This window comes from Brienomyrus brachyistius, chromosome 14 (genome assembly GCF_023856365.1).
Source record: "Brienomyrus brachyistius isolate T26 chromosome 14, BBRACH_0.4, whole genome shotgun sequence".
In the NCBI taxonomy this organism is placed as follows: Eukaryota; Metazoa; Chordata; class Actinopteri; order Osteoglossiformes; family Mormyridae; genus Brienomyrus; species Brienomyrus brachyistius.
The window spans coordinates 1,627,577-1,648,287 of record NC_064546.1 but is presented as its reverse complement, the minus strand read 5'-3'; the positions used below and the strand labels follow the sequence as shown (position 1 = coordinate 1,648,287).

Genomic DNA, 20,711 nt, shown 5'->3' with positions numbered 1-20,711 from the left:
ACCATAATAATAATAATATCACTGGTAATTATTTTATCTTATAATATACACTGCATTTTAAATGTGCAGTCTATATGTGACCCTAGGAGGCATAAAATATAGAAGGAAAAAACACGTGAGAAAATCAACAGGAGAGGAGGTTGACAGGGCTAAGTCGTATTGAAATAACGAAATTCTCAATAGTAATATTTTTACAATTAGCAACATTAAGAACCAATGCCTCTTAACTGCTTGCTCAAATCCATATCAGTACCTCATACACCCACTCTTGTCACCAAGTATTATACTGTATGAAAGTTTAAAACTCGTTGATTTGTCAGTAAATATTGCACTTTTTCTTTGTGTCAATATTACCTTGCTCTTAAAGACTGATCTGCTGCATCGGATCTGAAATAGTGCTTTTCCTTTCTTTTCTTTTTTTAACAATTTACTCCCTCCACCACCCCCCCTCTGCGGAGGACTGCTTTATTTCTATTTATTTATTTTTATTTATTTCCTCAAGAGAAGGAGAGGGAGAGAGAGGGGAAAAAAGGAAACAAAGGAGAAGGGGGACAGAGAGAGAGGGAGAGAAAATTTTTTTTTATTGTAACCCGTCCCTCTACTACAGTGTTTCTCAAACCAGTCCTCAGACCTTCAGTTTGCAGTGGCGCCCTCTTGTTTCAGGGTAAACGCAGTGCCGGGCAGCCGGCCTATCTCTTCCTCCAGCTTGGCCTGATGGTTGAGTTTGTGTCAAACCGTGGGGCTCTGGTGCTCCGCAGAGACTGTGAGTCACTAAGAATCTCGGCCCTCCATTTACCGTCTCCCTGCAGCATCCCGGAAAGCCAGCCCATGTAGTGGCAGGCCTGATTCTGAAGGGGGCGCCAAGGAGTCATCTGCAAGCACCACCAAGCACAATCAGCAGGCCATCATGGTGGCCCTGCGGAAGCTGGTGGAGAAGCAGGCCAGCCGGCAGTATGCTGCCTCCAACCACATCAGTCTGCTCACCCAGCACGTGAGTAGTCCCTGCCAGACCTTTGACTTCTTGGCTATGACCTTTCACGTTGACCTATAGGAGCCAATCATCTCTTAATTAACACCAGGGGTGTCTCTCAATACCAAAAATGCAAAGATCGTGCTTCGTCGGGATTGGTCTCGTTCAATGAGGATGCAGCCAATGTATTCTTGATATTTGGGGTGGAGCAATAATGACATGCGGGGATTTTCGCTGTCCTCTGTACTTCTGTTCTTGAGTATTGGAACTGGTCTTCGGTAATGGAAGATGAAGTAAAACACAAGAACAAGGAAGTCAAGTACACACATTGAGAAACAACCTCAAGTCTGGTCATACTTCAAAGAAAGATATAGACAGTCCACCATGGAGGCTGCAGTGGCTGCTGTGAGTATCGGGATGCTCTGCTCTGTGTGTGGGATGCCGTGTTTAATTACACGCTGAGTAACTTTCCGCTGACACCTCTGCGAGGTGCTGAGAGAGCAGCCTTTAAAAGCCATGCTGTTCAGCTTTGTTCCCGCGGGGCTCTTCCGGGGTCGACCGTGCCTCCGTTGCATGACCCCCGGGGGGCAGAGAGTGTCACCACATGGGTGGGGGGGGGAGGGACTCTATCGGAGCAGACAATAGGTCCCAGGCGTGTCCAGCAGCGAGGTTTGTCCCAAAAGGCCATGCACACTGGATGGTGATTCGCAGGGTAACGCCCACACCGCCCCCCTTCTGACCATGGGGGGGCCCTGAAGCAGCGCGTCTGGAAGCTGCAGCTGTGTGTGAGGTCTCATTATCAGATGCCCCGGGGGCCAGAGCCTCCCGCTGATGTTTCACAGCCACTCAGATATTCGCTGGTAATTGATGCTTATAAATAGAAGAATGTGGGAACCTGGCACCACTAGGAGAGGCGTGAGTGCTCTGCCCCCCACAGCCACGGCCCCCCCACCCTGTGTTTGCTGTAAGGAAGCCCACCCCCCCCCCATGCCACTGGACCACACAGACTGTACTTTTGTTTGCACCCTCCTCCATGTTGCACACAAAAGGTGTTTACCGTCTTTTCCTGCTGGAAACAGTGTGGCTTTGAGGTCAGGGACTTTCTTTTGAGTGTAGCCCTCGGGGGGGCAGGGGTCCAAGGGTGGGATCCAGGTGAACATGGGACACTTAGGCCGCCCCGCTCCTGAACCGAAAGCCCGGTGTGTCAGGTGACCGTCATACGGCGGCACGCTCGGCCTTCCCTGATTGGCTGAAGGATGCAGCGCTTCATATGTGGGCGCCATTCTTACGGGGGACTCTAAAAGCTTAACATAACTCATATCAAGAGAAAGGGGATCCAAGTGTTTTTGCATAGTCATTTGACTTCACACATGCTCGTTCCTTCCATCCATCCATCCATCCATCTTCAAGTTGCTCATCAGTTGGTAATGGGTATCTGGAGGCAGTCCCATGCAGCAAAGGACAAATATTTCTTGCATCAAGTCAAGAAAACCTTCAAGAACACCCCCCCCCCCGCCCCATTTTTTCATGAGAGAAATCTCAGTGTGACTCCTCCTGCTCGTCCTATTTGTATTGGCTGGTGCCTGTTTCCCTCGTGCCACTGCGCCGTGCCTCATGATGAGCGTGACCAGTGACCGGAGCCCCTCCCCCCGTCCCTCCCCGCCTCACTCCCTCTTTGTCTGCCTCCTCTCCATCAGCCGCTACCCCCGTTCCTTTAAGCACCTGTCTGGGATTTATGTTGCCATCACCTGCCCCAGATGGTACTTAGACCCCGGAAAAAAACAAACATCAGCGTGTCTCTTCAAAACAAACCAGAAAAATGTTTCAGAGATGTTTGTTTTATCTATATACAAATGTTTAATACTTCACTTGAATGGCTTTGTAAGGGGGATAACATCTTCTACTGGTCTCGGCAAAAAATAAACAAATATTCCTCATGTTTTTATCATGTTTGCTCGTTTTCGCACCGTATGCTGTCCTTTTTATATGGCCGGATCACTGCCGTTTCTTTTAGGCTTCCTGATTAGAGCTGGCCTGGGGGGTGGATGGGGGGGGGGGTATTTAATTGCCTTCCCCTCACCGTGGCGACGTGCAGAATTATTCATTCCCACTGAATTCCAGTGTAATAGCGGTTCCCGAGATAGCGTGTGTGCAGCGGGACGGCAAAACCACAGGCCCCGCGATGTCCGGGGGAACAGTGCATCCTCCCCTCCCCACCCTGAGGCTTTCTGAGGTGACCCAGGCTGTGGGAGAGGGCAGAGAAGGGCGTGGGTGCTGGGGGGGGTGGGTGCTGGTGGGGGTGGCACAGGTTCACCACTAATTACCCCATTCTGGTTGTGGACTGCTGCGCAAAAACGACTTACCGGAGGAAGGGTCTCGTCACTAAAGGGCGGAGACAAGCTTCTGGGAATCCATCCCCAGGGGGGCGCTGTGGTGGACAGAGCGGCCGGTGGTGGGGGGGTGGGGATACCCAATCTTTTTTGTAGTGAAACGGAGATCCCCTCCGTCAGTCTCCTTTGTTCCCCCCCCGCACACGCCCAGCGCATGGCGTTATCTCATGGGAGAGACACCCTGCTTCCCATAGCTTACATGCTCTGCTATTGTGTAAGCGATCATTTATTTTTTTTCATTGACTTCTCCAGCTATTCATTTAATCAAGGGTGAGTTTATTTAACTTGCATTCTCGCTGCCGCAGAGGAGTTAACACGATCTCCCACTGACCCTAACCCGGCCAAGGGATGACCCTTTCGTGATTCCTGGAGGTGTTTTCGTGTTAGTCTGTGTGTGCGGATTATGTTTATATGACATTGCGGGGGACCGAATGTTCCCCACGACGTAATAAAAAACCAATAATTTTAACGTTGTGGGGACCATTTCAGGTCCCCACGAAGAACTGTGAATGCAATCAAAAAACGAAAAATGCCAAAAGTCTAGGATTTATTTATTTACTCATGGTTAAAGTTAGGGCTGGTTCGGGGTTAATGTCGTCATTGTTGGGATTAGAGTTTTCCCCATAGAAATGGATGAACAGTCCCCACAAAGGTGTGTGTGTGTGTGTGTGTGTGTGTGTGTGTGTGTGTGTGTCTGTGTGCGCGGCCCTTACATTTCCAGCACCTTCTGTTGTCAGATTTCTCTTGTCAGATACCTTTACATTTAGTCTTGGGCTCAGGGGTGCATGTATCAGTCTGAGATGAGCTTTGTTCTGCTCGCCATCTCTGCCCCAGTAAGTGTTTGGCACCTGCGTGGGGGGGGGGTGGGACGCCTCAGCACCTTTGCTTGATCCGTTCAGAGGTTCACAGGTTACTTGTCAACACGTATGGATGTTTCCAAATTGACATTTGTGGATTCAGTGGAGCACAAACGACCATGAAGCAGCCTCTTGTCACCTTTGACAGTGCATTGATGGCTTGTGTGGATTTTCCTCCTCTGCACAGCTGACAAACCTCAACCTGGCCAGTGGAGCTTGTCGGAAGGGTGCGATCATGCTGAACACGGACCTCCGGGACACGGCCGCGAGCCACCGGCCCCCCCGGGCCCTCCATTTGAAGACCGGGCCCACAGGAACGACGAGGTGAGTCGGAGGCCGTGGGTTAGTGGCGTGCTGTTCGAATCTCTTGGAGCCTTTCGGGGATGTCGGGAATTTCACTCTGTCCACAGGAACATGATCATCACAGTGATGTGATGTGTGGGAACGAGCGAGTATGTGACGGCATATCTATTTATGCAGAGAATAACATATGGTGTGTCGGGTATTGTTTATTTTTACACCATGATAACACCTCGGTGTTTAAATACCGTCACTGCAGCTGATAATGCAGGATGTAAAATGACTGTTTTCGATAAAAGCAGCCATGACTGTGCTCAGGATGGACAGACTTGTCCCCCATTCATGATGGAGAAATAGGGCTAATGGTTTGTTTTTCTTTTGTTTTTGTGTATCGAAATCTATTCTGCAGTAGTGCAACATTTCGAAGTGAGAGCTGTCAGGTCCTGGGGGGTGATGAGGAGGGGCCCGGACACTTCTTTCTTAGCGTGTTGCTAACTTGCATCCTGCTTCTGAGCTTGATATTAATGATATTAGCTTGATCTTCAACTGCGCAGTGCTCAGTGTTTCTCTGCAGCCACCATCTCCCCCAGCAGGGGGTGCTGTGCTGCAGACGCACAGGGCGTGTGGCGGGAGAGGCTCTGGGGGTGGCGGTACCTTCCTCGCCCAGGGTGCTTAATGCCCACTATCTCTGGGTTGGAGCTGCTGTGTTTAGTGCTGAGCACTGGTAAGCTGTGGTTCTGATTGGAATCGTTTGGTCTCGTTCTGCGGAGGGAAGAAAAAAAAAAATCAAGATGGAGGCCTTGGCTTCTGCCCGTTGACGGCGTGTTTCGCGTGGCAGCCGGTCGGCGGCAGCGATGGGAAGCCGGCGCCTCCGAGAAGAAGCCATTACTGCAAAAGATAAACATCAGTGTGAAGGCTGGCTGTGGTTCGGACGCAGGAAAGCACAGCACTCTGCCAGCGGCGGCCCCAGCTGTTTGGCAGTGACTTGGTGTGGGAGGGGGCTCCATGTCCGGAGGAGTGGGGGCAGATCTCTCCTCTTACTAACAAACAGGGCCTGTTTCCCTTTTAATTGGAGGCGGTTAAGAATATTCTGGATGGTGTTTAATCACGGTTACGTTCCTGAAGCAGCGGTTCAGTGGGGATTCTGATGCTGGACGCTGATCTCCATTACTGGTCCCCCTGAAGGCCGAGCGAGGGGAATGGCAGTGTCACTGTACTGAGGGCGGCTGGAGTGTGTCTGAGCCTGGTACCGATACCAGCGTTGGAGGCGACAGGGTGAATATGTGGAGTTCACAGAGAAGCCTTTTTATTCTTTGCCTCCTCCTTCTCCATCTTTGTGTTCTTCATCTCCTTCACCTCCTTTTTCGTCTTCTCCATCTTTGTCTTCTCCATCTTTTTCTTGTCTGTCTCTGTCTTCGTTGCCTCCGCCTTCTTCGTCTTTGTGTTCTTCTTCGTCTTAGTCTGTGTTCCTGCAAACTGTCTCTTCTAATATTCCGGCTGGTTGTGATGTTCAGCCACCGCCTTTGTGATTCTAACCCCGGGAGAGTCGATGCTCCTGTCTGAAATATAAATGGATCCTCCGCGTCCCACCACCTCCACGTCAGAAGAGCGCAGTGAGCAGCAGCAGCAGCATGTGTCTGATATTTATTTAGGCGTGACGCCCGAAACTGGCCGTCCTGGTCCGACGGCGAGCCAGTAGAACGTCTTCACGTGCGTCCGCCGACTGTGTGACAGGCCATTTGCTAAAACCTCGGCTCTCTGCGCCCCTTCCCGAGGTCCATAATTTCTCACCTCTTAGGCAGGGAATTTTGTATCCCTGAAACGAAGGTCTTTCCATTTTACTGAGCTCCGAAGTGCCTCTCGACAAAGCCTCATTTAAGACACGGGCGGCTCTCTGTGAGTAAGACCCGGTGTGTCCAAATTAACCTTGGGGGGGTTTTCTGCGTAACCCACATTGGACTATTTCATTGGCGCTCAGTTTGGGGTATTTGGTCACAGTCAATAAAACTTAAGAGTGAGTTTTACGGCCTCTGAAGAATCTTTAAAGCTAAAACTGAAAGTTAATGTATTGAAAAGTGGCCTTTTTTAAAGTTGTGGGGCCGCTGTGTTTTGCAAGGTTCTTTTTATAGAACCCCTTGAAAAGAATAGTTTTTAATATTTTTTTTTTTTTTTAGTGTCACACTTTAACTGCGGTTCCTGTAAGGGGGTGGAATGAGCCGATAGCTCCGTGGGGGGGGGGTGCAGGGACTGACTGTGGCGCCAGGGGGGTCGACAGCACTCTTACTCAGAGCTCGGGGATCATGCCCACTAGTTGTGTCGTGTTCCAAGGACACCGGATCGCGTTTAGAACCCCCCGCCCCCTGTGGACTGTTTTGTATGTAAAATTTGGTGCTGAGCCCACCCCCCCTCCCCCACCACCCTCCCTAGCTGTCACTGCGTCACCTAAGCACTGGTGCCTGTGCCTCTGTTGGTTGGGGGCTGTGTGCGGTGCCCCAGGGCCTGCCGAGGGTTAAATGCCCCCCCCCCCCCCCCCCCCCCCCGCCTGCTCAGCCGCTATTTTTGCAGTGATACGTGTGTGACGGTGTCTCAGACACCTTGGCTCTCTCCCCTCTGTTTTTCCAGTCCAGCCCTTCTTTATGTATGGAACTGTCAGGGAATTCATGGAATGTCTGGCTTTTTCTCTTTTTAAAATGTTTTTATTTCCACAGAAAGAAACGGTGGGAGGGGTTATTAAATTTTGTATATAATTTTTCAGATAAATGTATATTACAGACAAGGAACTGGAATGGAGGTAGCCACGGTGCTGTGGAGATCCCACAGAAAGCAGGCGGCTGGGTAAATGGCTAATCCTGCCATCAGCCGTTCCACTGCGAAGCCAGTCTAACCCCCCCCACATCATCCGTGCAAGCAGGCATCCGAGGGGGACATCACAGAAAGCAAATGGCTTTTCCTGCTGGTTCCCCTCACCCTCCTGACTCTGTGGAGCTGGCCAATGGACGGCCTGCTTCCCGTTCCCACGGAGACCGAGGGACCATCCGTGTCTGTGAACCTGGTGTTATTGCCCCTGCCCTCCCCGAGGCCCCTAATGAAACGGTCAGAGGGACAGGCTGCCTCTAAGGCCCGCCCCACCCCGATCCACCAGCTGCCGTGCCCATGCCAAACATGCTGAAGGGGTTAGGCGCCCTGGCCAGGCGCAGGAAGCAGCGGGGGTGTAGCACGGTGGCCTTCAAAGTGAGCCGGGCCCTTTGAAGACCTGTGCAGGAGGGGGGGTGCATCAGGTATGTTGGCTCCGTGCTCTGAGGGACGCTTCCCACTGATCCTCCGCCTCACCCCCATCATCTGTTTCGAGCAGGCGGGGATGTATACCTGGGCGGATCATTTGGGATATTAACCCTCTCCCTGGCCCTCTGGCGTGGGGGTCCGGCCTGAAACACGTGGCTTACCGATTCTCAGTGCGAATCTCAGTCAGCCTTCTGTCTCCAAGCCTTAATACTCCGCACAGAGACGGGAATATTCTGACCCTTATGGGATTGCTTCGGCCATCCCGCCCGCTTCTGGGTTTCTGGGTTTGGGTCTTTTTTCGTCCTTGGCTCAGGTGGGGGCCAAGTTTCCCGTAAGCGCTTTGGTTCCGCTTCAGTTTCGTTCTAATGTGAGTGGTTTGGACTTATTGTAATGGAACGTCATAATTGTCGGATGGCTGGGTCTGGAACAGACAATGGTAGGTAACTCGAGCCTGAGTAATAAATGTAATACTGGTCTGTGAGACTTTTTCTCGTCCCCAGCCATCTAAACCTGGCCCCTCTCTTTCCTTTATCCGAATATTTAAGTAACTGCCAGCCTCCTTTACGCAGAAACACACGTATCATATCCATTCTTCGTTTTTTTTTTAGCTGTAGCTCTGCCTCCTGTAAGGTTCCGGTTTCCAGTAAATCGGGATGAAAAGTCGGGAATTGGAACCGGAAATAGCGAATGGACGTCTGTGCTGAATTCAGCCAATCGGCGAGCAGGAGGCTGTCAGGTTGAGACCCGCCCAGACTTGGCAGGCATTTCCACGTTCGAGGCTTTAAATCTGCATTAAAAAAGCTGCATGTATGCAAATGATTGGATGGTATTTGGCAGGTAATAATTTAACTCATCAGAGTCAATTTCAGTACGATATCAGGCAGTGTCAGTCCCTGGAAATGTGCTCAAGCTGTGTGCCTGGTCATTCCTTACCGTGTCCCCAGCGCTGCCATTTTTTTGGCATTACTGTACTGGCAAATCGGTGCCTGAGGTCATAAAAGGCTTCATACAAGCAGCATCAATCAATTTGCAGATGGAACAAAGACCATCAGAAACCTTGGAGGAGAAAAAGACCCTGAAAAGCTCACGTGGGCAGGGGATGTGAGGGGATGTGAGGCTGCGCTTTTTTCTCCCTTGTTTGATCTTCTCCTTTTAATAAAATGTTTTTTCTTTTATTCACCTTAATTGATAGCAGATGTAACGCTGAACAGCTCGGCGTTTCCTGTGAACGGAGAGTGAGAAGTTCCACTCCCAGATAACAGGGGTGCAGTAACGACCGCACAGGGCTGCGCGGAAAGTTCCGGAGTTAACCCCTTCCTCCGTGGGCCTTTTCCACGGTGTGGAGGCAGGGGAGGGCTCTGAGTGTTTGGCAGTGCGTAAGGGGTCACGGCCACGCTGTGGCCCCGGGAAGGGAGGTGGGTGACAGGAATGCCGAGTTAGATTAAATTATGCGTTAGCCTCGCGCTAGCATGAGGCTTATGTTAGCCTTATGTTAACCTTGCGCGAGTGTGTGGCCTGTGTTGATTTTAAACCCTATCTGCACTGCTGACCACAGGCCGCCCCATCCAGCTGCCGATGTGTTAGCTTCACATTAGCCTCATGTTAGCGTCATGATAACCTTGCTCCAGTTTGTGGCCTGTGTTGATATTAAGCCTTATTGGCACTTCTGACCGTCGGGTACCCCATCTAGCTACTGGTGCGCTAGCCTCACGCCAGCATGCGGCCTGTGTTGTTTTCAAGCTCAGTGGTCATTGCTGATCACCCCATTTAGCCTCGCGCCAATGTGTGATCTGTGTTGATTTTAAGCCCTATCGGCACTGGTGACATTCGTGTTAGCCTCACAATAGCCTCGCGTTAGCCTCACGTTAGCCTCATGTTAGCCTTGCATTAGCCTCGTGTTAGCCTCATGTCAGCCTTGCGCCTGTGAGCTAAAGGTGGCCAGGCCATGCTCATCCCCCTCCCTCCCCATACCTTTTTCTTGACGTATGATGAAGTTCCCTAAGAGGGCTCTGTGTATCATTGGCTGGGACAGGAGGGGGAGGGGGGCATGTCGACTGCTAATGGGTGTGTCAGTTCCGCGAGCATAGTGGCCTTCGGGTACTCCTGCTCATGGTCCCTGCGTCTTACTGCATCCCCAGGAGCTCTCTGAGTTCATCTTCTCCCCCTCTTTTAACCTCGAGTTCCCCTCCTTTAAGCCAGAGCTTAGTTAACAGCTCCATTCCCGCCCTGGCGGTGTTTTCCTGAGGGCCAGCAGCTCGCAGGTGGCATTTCCAGCGAGTCTCCACTTCTTCTCTTCTCTGACCACATGCTCTTTTTAAAGAGATGCTCATTTCCAGGGCAGCAGAACCAGCCCAATAAGTCAAAGTGAGAGAGAATCCGGCTACTATTGGGAAGTATTCCTTTCTCCATGAACCGGAGTGGGGTGGGGGGATTCTGGGGCTTGGCGCTCTTTCCTGTGGCTGTGCATCCCCAGCCAGCAGATCCTGGGTATTGTCCATCCACCCATCTTGCACCTTGGACTTAGAAAGGCTGAAGCGAGGAGAGTAATGGGTCGGCAGATCAGTTAGGCTCCCATGTCGCTTTGAGTTATCTCTGTAAATGAACAGACTAACGACAACAGTCTGCTCATGGTTTAAGCCCAGTCCCTCTCTGTGTTGTGGTGTCAGCAGGGTAGGAATTATAATTCATAGCAGTATCAGCATTTTTAAGCACTTTCTCCCTGCCCTGTTCGGCTGTGATTGCCTTTGGCCTCCCGGTGGGGCTCTAACCTGTCTGAAATAGTTGAAATTCGCAGGTTCAGCCAGGGTTCCTCGCACGGCTACGTCCTCCGGAGACTCTGGGGGTTCAGGAGGCGCCGATGTTTGTTTGGTTGCGAACAGTAAAGTTTATACCTGGGAAACAGTCTGAGGTTCTTTTCTTTTTGCCTCAGTAAGGTTTGTAAACAAACACGATGGAAGACGAGCGGCTGGTTTGATGCTTCTTCTAATCCCACTAGATGTTTAGAGCTGAGACCTTTACAGAACACTGAGGGGCAGAGCCAGCCAGTGTGTGTCTTTGGGGGGGGGGTCCCGCCTCGGCAGCAGCCTAAACTGGGTGTTGCACAGGTAGAGGGCACCTCTCCATGACGCCCCCCTCCCCCTGATCTTTACATTCTCCCCATTTATTGCCTCACCTGTTTCTGTTCTGCTCGCTCTCCTCTGCACCCATTCCATCTGCCTTCAGGCCTTTATGTAAATATAGTGGCTGCTTTCTATCCACGGTCCTGAAAAGCAGAAAGGGACCGATTTTAAGAGGAAGAATGAGGGAGGTGCAGCGTGGAGGTATCACTTTGTCAGAGATCCCTCCCTCTCCCCCGAGAGAATTTTAAGATGTGAAGTTTCCATCTGCTTCTCCCTGTCTGTGTGTAAGTAACACGCATCCGGCGTTTTTCCGCCGCACTTTGGCTCCCTCTCCACAGGACTTGGCATGAGGACGCCAGTCCGCCACCCGGGGAGTCCCGGAGCCTGGAGCCCGAGACCATGGCGCTGCCCCCAAGACGGCGGCACCAACGTGCCTGGAGCTGCTACCAGCTGCAGTTCGCCATCCAGCGGCTCCGCCAGCAGGAGGCGCAATCCCAGCAGCTGCTGGAGCAGAGCCGCGCCCGGCATCAGGTGAGTCACGCCAGGGATAATGGCAGCCCCTAAAGATGGCCCCGGCCTGATCCCTGTCAGCAGATGTGTGTCGAAGGCCCTCGGAAAACGACCTCACGCGCTTGTCAGAGGGGCCCAGCAGCCGAATGGTGCACGCTCACCAACATCAGTTCCAAGAGTGAATTTCAATCTTCTGATCTCCGTCCATTTCCTTTATTGTCCTGGGGCCCCCCCGGACCCCTGCGCTAATGAGGCTCTGCATTTCATGCCAGAATCCGCCCGCGATGCCACATGAGGCTCCCCGTGCAGATGCCTTGATGCTAAGCCTTCCTGATGGTCTGTTTTCCCCTCTTTCGGGGCCTTCGCTTTGCTAATGGGTGCACGGAAGTTGGTGTGTCAGCGCACCTGGGTTCCACAGTGTGTGTTTCTGCCTCGGGCTCTAGGAGCCCTTCTGTTGTACCTTTGTCACGTTGTACCTGCAGGAGGTATTTAACATGAGCTGGTCCGGATACAAATCTAGCCATGTAAATGGTAAAACGGTAACCTGCTTTTTGGAAGAATGTATATTGAGTAATAATAATAATAATATTAATATGTTATAGTGAAGCAGAGGACAGTGGTGCTGGGGCTGTTGGTGCTGGGATGACCTCACTGAAACCTCACCTCAGAGCTGCACTACAAGGAGTCCAACTAACTGGATCCGGACCAGAGCTGGATCTGGGGGGGGCAGCTGCGCAGCTAATAATGGGAACAAATAAGAAGAGCACCCCGAGCCCACTTACTCTGCGGGGGGGAGCCCCAAGTGGGCTTGCCGCCACTCAGGCCAAGGGGGTATCTCTGGGGAGGAGGCGTGGAGGTCCGCACTGGGGGCTCACTGGCTCACGCTGCCTCTCTCGCTGAGCCGGAGGAGGCCGGAGGGGGCTGTAAACATGCCAGACCCTGGGTCTGTGTGAGAAACGCTGTATTGCCCGTCTCCCGTTCCTTTGATGGGGGATCAAAGGGAAAGTGCGAAGCGTAAAGCCGACACGTAAACACTTGGTGATCCTGACCCGCTCGCGAGGCAGGCAAAGCTGATTGGGCCCCGGAAAAAGGGGAAGGCCCCGTCTTTACAGCCTGCGCAGTATCAGTGTGTCCCTCTCTTTTCTCTGTATACTATCCAAATCCCCGGTAAAAGCACACATGGCACCTCGCACTTTTAACAGAGCCCCCCCCCCGTTAGCATTAGCGAAGGAAATCTGGGGATTCCTGCCTGCGGCCCAGCGTGCCTCTCCTGAGCATCGCCGCCGCCTTCTTTTCTCTCTCCTCTGTCTTAGTTCTCCTTTGCCCTTTCAGCTTTCTGTCTTTTTATAACTGCTGGAGCGACGTAACAGTAAGTAGCGGCCTGGAGCCTGCAGCCAGCTCACCCAGGGGGTCCGGCGGAGAAAGTCACGCTGCGTTTTGTGCTCGTGACCATGGACATCTTCCAAAGCGCAAAGTATTTTTAAAAGACTTTGTTTTATTAGGATTTATTTGGAGAAATGTCTCTCTGTCTATTGTAATTGGAGAGCGACATGACCATCTTTTAAGACCAGTAATGGTAGCCCCCCCCCGCACCCCCTGTCTGAATTGCCTCCTTCCCTGCTGATCCCGTCACGGTGACGTCAGCGTTCCAGTCCGGTCGGGCCTCATCATCAACAAGGAGATGATGCTTCTTCCTTGGCGCTGAGGTGTGAAAGTGATCCCTGTGACCTCCAGTCCCCCCCTTGTACAGTTTCCCTGATGAGGGTTGCTGGTTAAAATAAATAATAATAAATTCAGGAAATTGCCCAGTATCGATCCACTCGGGGGCAGGGAGGGGGCAGCGAGGGTCATGGCGTGACTCACCAGCTGCCCAACACTCCCTGACTGTGGTCCAGGATACCCTCCACCCTGTAGTTCCTACCTTCTTCTCCCTCTCTGTCTCTCTCCTCTCCTCCTCTAACTCTCCTTTACCTGTCTCCCCCTCCCCTCTCCCTTTATTCCTCTTTCCTCTCCCATCTGACACTCTTATGTCTCCCGCTCTCCTGTCTTCCTCTCTCCTTTGCCCCTCTGATTTTCCTTTACTTGTCTCCTGTTCCCCTCTTCCTGTCTTCCACTGTCCCTTCTGACTCTCATTTACCTGTCTGTCTTTCTCCTCTGGAGCATGTCTAGGTGTTGGTTATCCAGATTCTTAGCCCAACCTCAAGGCAGCACAAGTGTCGCACTCCCACTGTTCCTGGGTCAGTCCATTCGGCCGCCCTGCCCCTCACAGTAAACTCACTGTAAATGCTGTGTGTGTGTGTGAGCGTGAGCGGGCCGCGAGGGAGGTTCCAGGGCCAGCTGCCCGTGCTTACCCCTGCGCTCCGTATTTCAGTTACGGGCTGCAGACTGCGCGGCTCCTCCGCGTGCCTGGCTTGGCGCCACCTGGCAACCAAAGAAAGGTGCCCTTCTTGGCCTGGCTCAACCGCCGCGCCGCTGCAGACCCTCCAACGTGGAAACTCAGCTTTTCATTTATCAACACGTAAATCGTTTCAAAATATTCCCTGTCATGCGGCGGCAGCCAGCGCCTTTGAAATGCGCCCCTTAGAAGCCAAACAGCGATTAGGCCGTTAGATACGCTGAGTGGCCCGGAGACCAGGCGCGAAGGCAGCCGGGGAATTGGAATGTGGCACGGAACTCTTGGAAAAGGGTTGGCTTTTAAACGTCACAGCGAAATGCGGTCATGTTTCCCAGGACTCACAGTTAGCGCCTGATTTTCGGCATCGCCCGACCCTGCAGCAGGGAGTGTGGGGCGTGGACACGGGTGCAGGTCACCCTGAACTTGTCGACTCATCACGTTTATAGCGGTAGCCTGAGGATAAGAGCTTTTTCCCCCCTTAAATTCAAATTGGGAACACGTTGCGCCCTCACGGGCAGCCGGCCACTTGGCAGTCTTCCTTACTGCCCTGCAACGTTCACAGGCGGTTACGCCACAGCGGGCCTGGCAAGGTCTCCGTGGCGACACTCGCCGTGACGAGCCAGTGGTGTAACAGCTGCGTTTTTAGCGGTTTTGAAACCTTTCGAAATGTTTCTCTTGCTCCTGCCAGTGGTCCTTTTCGAGCATCATCAACCCTACAAATTCCTCTCTCCTTTTTACGCTTTAGCCTTCCTAAGGTTATCCAGCTTGCCTACTTCCCGTTCTTTACCTGCAGCGTTATTTGAGAGGAATGTTCCTTTTGGCATGCTGGCCCTGTCGAAATTTGATGTATATATTGACACCCTGCGTTCGGTAATCTGGCACGGACCCATACACATGCACACGTGACTTTTATTCTTTGAGAAAATCATAGCATCACAGCAGTCGCTCATTACTGCTCATTGGCGTCACCGGTCCACAGTATGATGCGAAACAGCACCACTATTAGGATTAGCCACAGAGCAGCCTGGCTGTTAATTGATCCTGCATGTTTGTTATCAGCTGCCGAGGTGCCGAATCTGCCTTGGCAGTGACCCACGCTGGGAGGTGACAGTGGAAAGATTGGATATTGCAGACCCCTCTGCTTTGAAGTACAAGTATTTTTTTTTATCCTTGTAAATACCTGCTGTGAAATGCAGTGAGCGTGTGTGTTTCTGTAAATACCTACTGCAAAGTGCGTTGAGTGTTTGAGTCCCTGTAAGTACCTGCTCCGGAGTGCAGTGTATATGTATGTCCCTCTAAATACCTGCTGAGATGTGCAATGAAGCTGTATGCCCCTGTAAATACCTGCTATGAAGTGGAGTGAGCGTGTGTGTCTCTGTAAATACCTACTGCGAAGTGCATTGAGTGTGTGAGTCCCTGTAAGTACCTGCTCTGGAGTGCAGTGTAGATGTATGTCCCTCTAAATACCTGCTGAGACGTGCAATGAAGCTGTATGCCCCTGTAAATACCTGCTATGAAGTGGAGTGAGCATGTGTGTCTCTGTAAATACCTGTTGTAGGCCAGCTCCTGCATCATCTGTGTTTTCTGTAACTGTTTTCAGACATTAGCCAGGTGAAGGGTTAATCATTCTTCAGGAATTAACTTCAGGTGCCCTTAAATACACTCCTGCAGAAGTTCTTCCAGGGTGCATCCATATTTCTTGGCAGGATGCTTGTTCTCTTTTAGCCCTGTTCACCGAACGATGGTGTACAGAGCGGCATGTCTGGAACGCATGAGTGTTCAAGCTCTGGGCTTGTGTTTGGTCACATGGTTTTAAGGTTATTGTTGCTGTTCTTCTGGTGCCGGAATGTTCCGTGTTTTTTTTTTTTTTTTTCCCTCTACCGCCTTTATTCACGAGTGCCATGTGCCTGTTTTATTTATTTTTATTTACTGGCCCCTGGTTATTGCCAACCCTCCTGATGAACCAAACAGTGGGTCAGCAGGCCGGGGGACCAGTAAACCTCTGTTCTGGGGCTTTAGCAGAAATTCGGCGCTGCCAGGCCTCGTAAATGGGGAATTAAGGGTAGCGCCAGCTTTTAAGATGTTTGTTCCCAGAGTTAATCCGGGCTTCCTGCTCTTGGATTCTGGCAGCAGCATGTGCACCCTCACTGCCTGACGCCCTGTCCCATCCCATCCCATCCCATCCCATCCCATCCCATCCCATGTGTCCACAGGCTGCCCTGTCCTCACAGGCCTCTGCCGCTCCACCCCAGAGGCTCTCTGGGGCCCCGGCCCTCCCACCGAAAGCCCTTCCGTTGTGGCAGAGCCAGACTCCAGCCCCTGGGACCCTCGCTTTCACCCCTAAGCCGCCCAGCTGTGCCCGGGATGCCCTCCCCAGGAAGACGGCACCACAGCGCCTCCACAGGTGAGAGCAGAAAGGACAGAGATGAAATAATGTCAGTAATAACTGCTGTGCCTCTATTATCATTCACTGGTGCTTTCTCACAGATCTGTTACCCATTTGCGCTGTAAATATAGGGACCCACCACTGTGTCTGCTGACTGAATGACGGCCGATCGCCGAGCGCGTGCGCCAAGCGTGTGCGCCGAGGCTGCAGGAGCGCAGTGACATGGTGCTGGTGGATCTGCGCCGCACTGAACTGTAATCCTCATGCCGTATCTATCTGCCAGATGCTTCGACACCCAGGGACTCCCAGGCACCACAAATCACACAGCTTGGCGTCGCTGCGTCACGCAGGCTGGCGTCCGCCAGGCGGGGAGTCCGGCTTATCTCGCAGCACGATCGCTGCTCTCGGGCCAATGAGAAAGTGGCAGGCCGCGGTAATGACGGGAGTGCCCCCTCCTGTCCCACCCCCACACGGCGACTTCCGAGGGATTCTGCGAAGAGTTGTGCGACCTGGCCGCGGGGCCTTGTTATGTGCAGTGGGGGGGGGTGGCTGCCATGTGTTTCCCACGCCGCAGCATGACTTTATTGGTGAACATCTGGCCAAATTACACAACAATGGCCCCAAACCCCCATGATAGCAACGGCTGTTTGTTTAAAGCACCGGCTTCAGTGGAGGCCCCGCCCTCCCCCTCCCCCGGCGAGCGCAGAAGGCGCCCCCTCCCTGCCTCCCACGCACGGAGCATCCATTCCCACTGCTGTCAGGCCTCTTCCCCCGGCCTCGCCAGCCGAGTGCCGGTCCGCTCTCATTCTTGTGGTGTGCATTAGCGTGTAGTCGGAAATGAAGAGAGGCTGCCCATATTTGTTCGTTTTAATTCAATTTTTTTCCCCCAACTGCTTCACTGGCATCGAGCCTGTGGATGTGGCCATGGGGCCACAGCGGCACATTACTGGGACCTTCTCCACGCGGGCGAGGTCACTGCGATGGCGTCTGCGTCGTGGGGGGTTGCCAGCTTGGAGGAGGTGAGCTGCTGGACCTGGTTGTGATAGGGGAACACCAGAGCGGTTTGCCTACAGGCACATGCACTGGGCGCTCTGGCAGTGCATCAAAGGGGTGTGATTCACACGGGGGCCGGTGAAGCAGCGAGAGCCATGGATCTGAATGCGAGCTGGGGGGCGGGGGGAGGTCCTCTCCTCTGAGCGTGCCTTCCTGGCAGCTACGGTGTTTACCCTCCGCGTGCGAAATTCCAGAGCCCCCTCGCGCTCTCCTGCGTGAAGCTCTTCCCGGCCCTTAGCGTCGGGAGCGAGTGTGGGAAAAGCGGAAAGCTGCATGAGCAGAAAAATGCACGGATGGAAAAGAAGATGGAGGCAGGGGGGGGGATGGGGGCCTGAAAGAGGAGATGGTATTTCAAAGAAAGGAGGAGGCAGATGTTTAAGTCCTTCACCTCCGCTGTTGCTCTCAGTCCCGCTGGCCCTCGTCGCCCGAAGCGCGGTCCCTCGCGGGATCGTACGCGCGTCACTGTGGCGTCCAATCCGTGGCGCCCCCTCCGAGTGGCCGGGTCTGAGCCCCGGCCTGCTGCCCAGCACTGTAATCACTAACATGTGTTGTCCTCGCCTGCTTCCAGCAGTGAGATACAGTAACGATAAACACTGACAGTCACCGAGTGGCCCTCATCGTCCGGAGGACCGGCCCACACTCAGTCTCTGCCTCACGGCATTTAAGAGGTTATGGGTGGGGTCCATGCTGCAACCGGACTGTGCAGTGCTCAGAGGGCTTGGTGAGACACTTCTCCTGGGACCTTGCAGCCAGACTAGTAGCAGGTCAAATGAGGGGGGTTTTCGTTTGGGCTTTTCAGCCTCTGAAGCTGAATACTGGCCCTGCTGTAAGCTGCCCTTAGGGCCAATCATAATCCCTTCAGGAGGTTCTTACCTGCAAATGAAGCTGCCCTGTCTCTCCCTGCAAACACCCCCCTGCTAACGGTCTTATCCCCGGCCCCCGGCCTCCCCAAGCCTCCTGTATTCCCCCCCCAAACGGTAGGTGTTTACATTTCCCCTCCGGCTGCAGCACCGGTCAACACACCGCCCTTTATCAGGTCCAGCTGTTGGAATCTCTCCTTTTTTCCATTTTTACTTTTTTCCCGCTCTGTGAAAAAGGGATGTGGAGCGCTGTAAACAGCAAAAGTGGCGGGGAAGGTTTGGGGGAGGCGTCCTGGGCTGGGAGCGTGCGGGGGTCGCGGTCGCTCCGGTTTCAGCTTTTAGGGGAAGCCATTTGTAACGCAAACAAACCAGCATGTTCCTCATTGGGCTTTGCGGAAGGCTGGGGGCATAGTGGGCAGCCCGGCCAAAGTATTGCGTGACTTTTATAAGTGTATGAATTCCACCCCCCCCCTTAATGAGAACATCGGCCCCCATTGCTCAGCATGGGATTAGACGAGGGACTGCTGATGGTCAACTCCCGATCAGCACTCCATGGTTTCTGTCGCATGTTTAGGAGCTTTTTTAGGGTAACATCCATCCATCCATCCATCCATCTTCTGACCTTTTGGTCAAAGACACATGGAGCCTATCCCAGATATATATTAAACATATTTCATTAAGCTGTAGACCACTATGTGTTGTAAAAGCGGTGTTTTTTTTTTAATTTAAGTTCTAAGAAGTCACTCTCCGCTTTGATCATATTGATGTGTGCGCCGGTCGCCATTTAAAGGGGCAGGCACAGGGTTTTAACAGACCCATAAACTGACCTCCCACCCCTGCAGCAGTGCTGCGTAATTGCACCATTCACAGTAGCTGAGTCGCTGGGATGGTCACATGATCGCGTAAAAGGCGACACGTGTGTGGCTGCGGGGCCTCACTGTTGTACGCTTGTCACCGTGGCGATGTGCCGTCGGCAAGGCGCCGTGGCGACCCGCTCTGTGCTGGGAAGCTTTGTATACAGCTTGGGAAAATTTTGATTATTTGGTTTTATGGGTAGTGCAGCGGCTGTGTCGGTCTAGCTGGCCCCCTCCCCCAGCAGGGCTCCCTGTTCTATCTCACCTCTGCTGTCTTCCTCTGAGCCCCCCCGCTCCCCCCATAATCAAGCTTGCTTTCAAGAAATATCAGCTTGTTCCCTTGCCAACCGTTAGCATGTTTCCATGGCGTTGTGGATGCGAAGATTCATGTTCATGTTCAGGAATTCTGCCCAGCAGGGGCCGAGCCAGATCAACATCCATTCATCGCTTGGTGGGGAAACCCCCCCACAAAATCAGTAATTAGGTGTTTCCTCTGAAGATCGGGCTTTGCACCTTAATCCCATGCCCTGTCATTTCCCTGGGGTATATCCCTGGTGCTCATGTTAGAGCTGTGCTTTTGTACCCCCCGGGACCTCGAGAAGAGGCTGACCTCAGCAAGAATTAAGAGGTAGAAGCGAGCGGTAACCATGGTGATAGGCTTCAGATGGCATAGACCTGGCAAGGCGTCTGCGTCGTGCCCTATTGAGGCAAATGGCCTGGTCTGATCGCTCAGCACAGCTTTTAATGTCTGCACAGGGCCTGGGGAATGTGCCCCTCCCTGGCCCTGTGCCCCGCTTGGGCCCTGTGAAGGTAAACCATGACCCCCCCCTTCTAACACAGCACCTGATGACAGTGGGGCAGAAGGGAGGGAGACAGGGGGTGAAGCAGGACATGGAGATGAGAGCCCCGCCTCTCCCCCGGTGGGGCTGCCCGCTCAGTGCCTGCAGGACCTGACGTAAACACTCACTGCTATCGCCTTTCTCTTTACAGGCAGGCCCCTCCGGAGGTGTGGGCCAGCGGGGCCGGGTCCAGCGCCCAGCACGCCGTCCACGAGGCCGTCTGCAGGACAGCAGGTGGGTGGGCCTCCTCGTTCTTACCCCGCCATCACTTTTCATTCCCACACCATTTCTGGCAGCCTTTTTAAACGGGAAGCATCCGCTTGGATCCCAGTGGCCCGTTGGTGTTTATGTGTATCAGCAGACCGGCCTCCATTGAGCGGGACCTTGGTGTAGGTTTGGGGGGGTTACAATGAGGACTCAGGCTGTCTTAGTTGTGGGTCGTAAATGCAGCCACTCCCTCCCTCCATACCTGTCCAGCCCAGTCACTGATACGTTCTTACCCATACTCCCCCACCCCCTCCATGTCTATCCAGCCCAGTCGCTGGCATGTCCTTACCCATAATCCCCCAGCCCCACCGTACCTTCACCTCCTCCCTTTACTAGAGCACAGGAGCTGATGATTTTATTGCAGTAACACTGATAGTCAGCAGTTTTAGCTGGATGTCTGTTACTCTGGTCAGGGAACCCCCCCCCCCCCCCCCCACGGCTTCCACAGATCGATGGGCTCGTATTCCGTTACTGGCGTGTCTCACAAACGCTGAGTGATTAAGCGGGGGGGGTAAGAGCCCACCACAGGACGTGGCCTGTGTGTGCGTCTGTGATTCCGTATGTGGGTGTCATCATTGAAAACAGTTCTTTTTCAAAAAAATATGAAATCTCCCTCCCAAACAGTTCTA

The 20,711-nt window shown here is 53.0% G+C and overlaps 1 protein-coding gene across 1 annotated transcript in view; it reads left to right on the top strand.

The window, feature by feature from the left end:
* Positions 1-20,711, top strand: part of ttll5 (tubulin tyrosine ligase-like family, member 5) — a 51,120-nt gene that overhangs the window by 27,029 nt on the left and 3,380 nt on the right. The window contains 5 exon segments of the mRNA XM_048974084.1: positions 810-991; positions 4,405-4,541; positions 11,257-11,449; positions 16,037-16,227; positions 19,967-20,049. Of these exon segments, the coding sequence (XP_048830041.1) occupies positions 810-991; positions 4,405-4,541; positions 11,257-11,449; positions 16,037-16,227; positions 19,967-20,049 (786 nt within the window).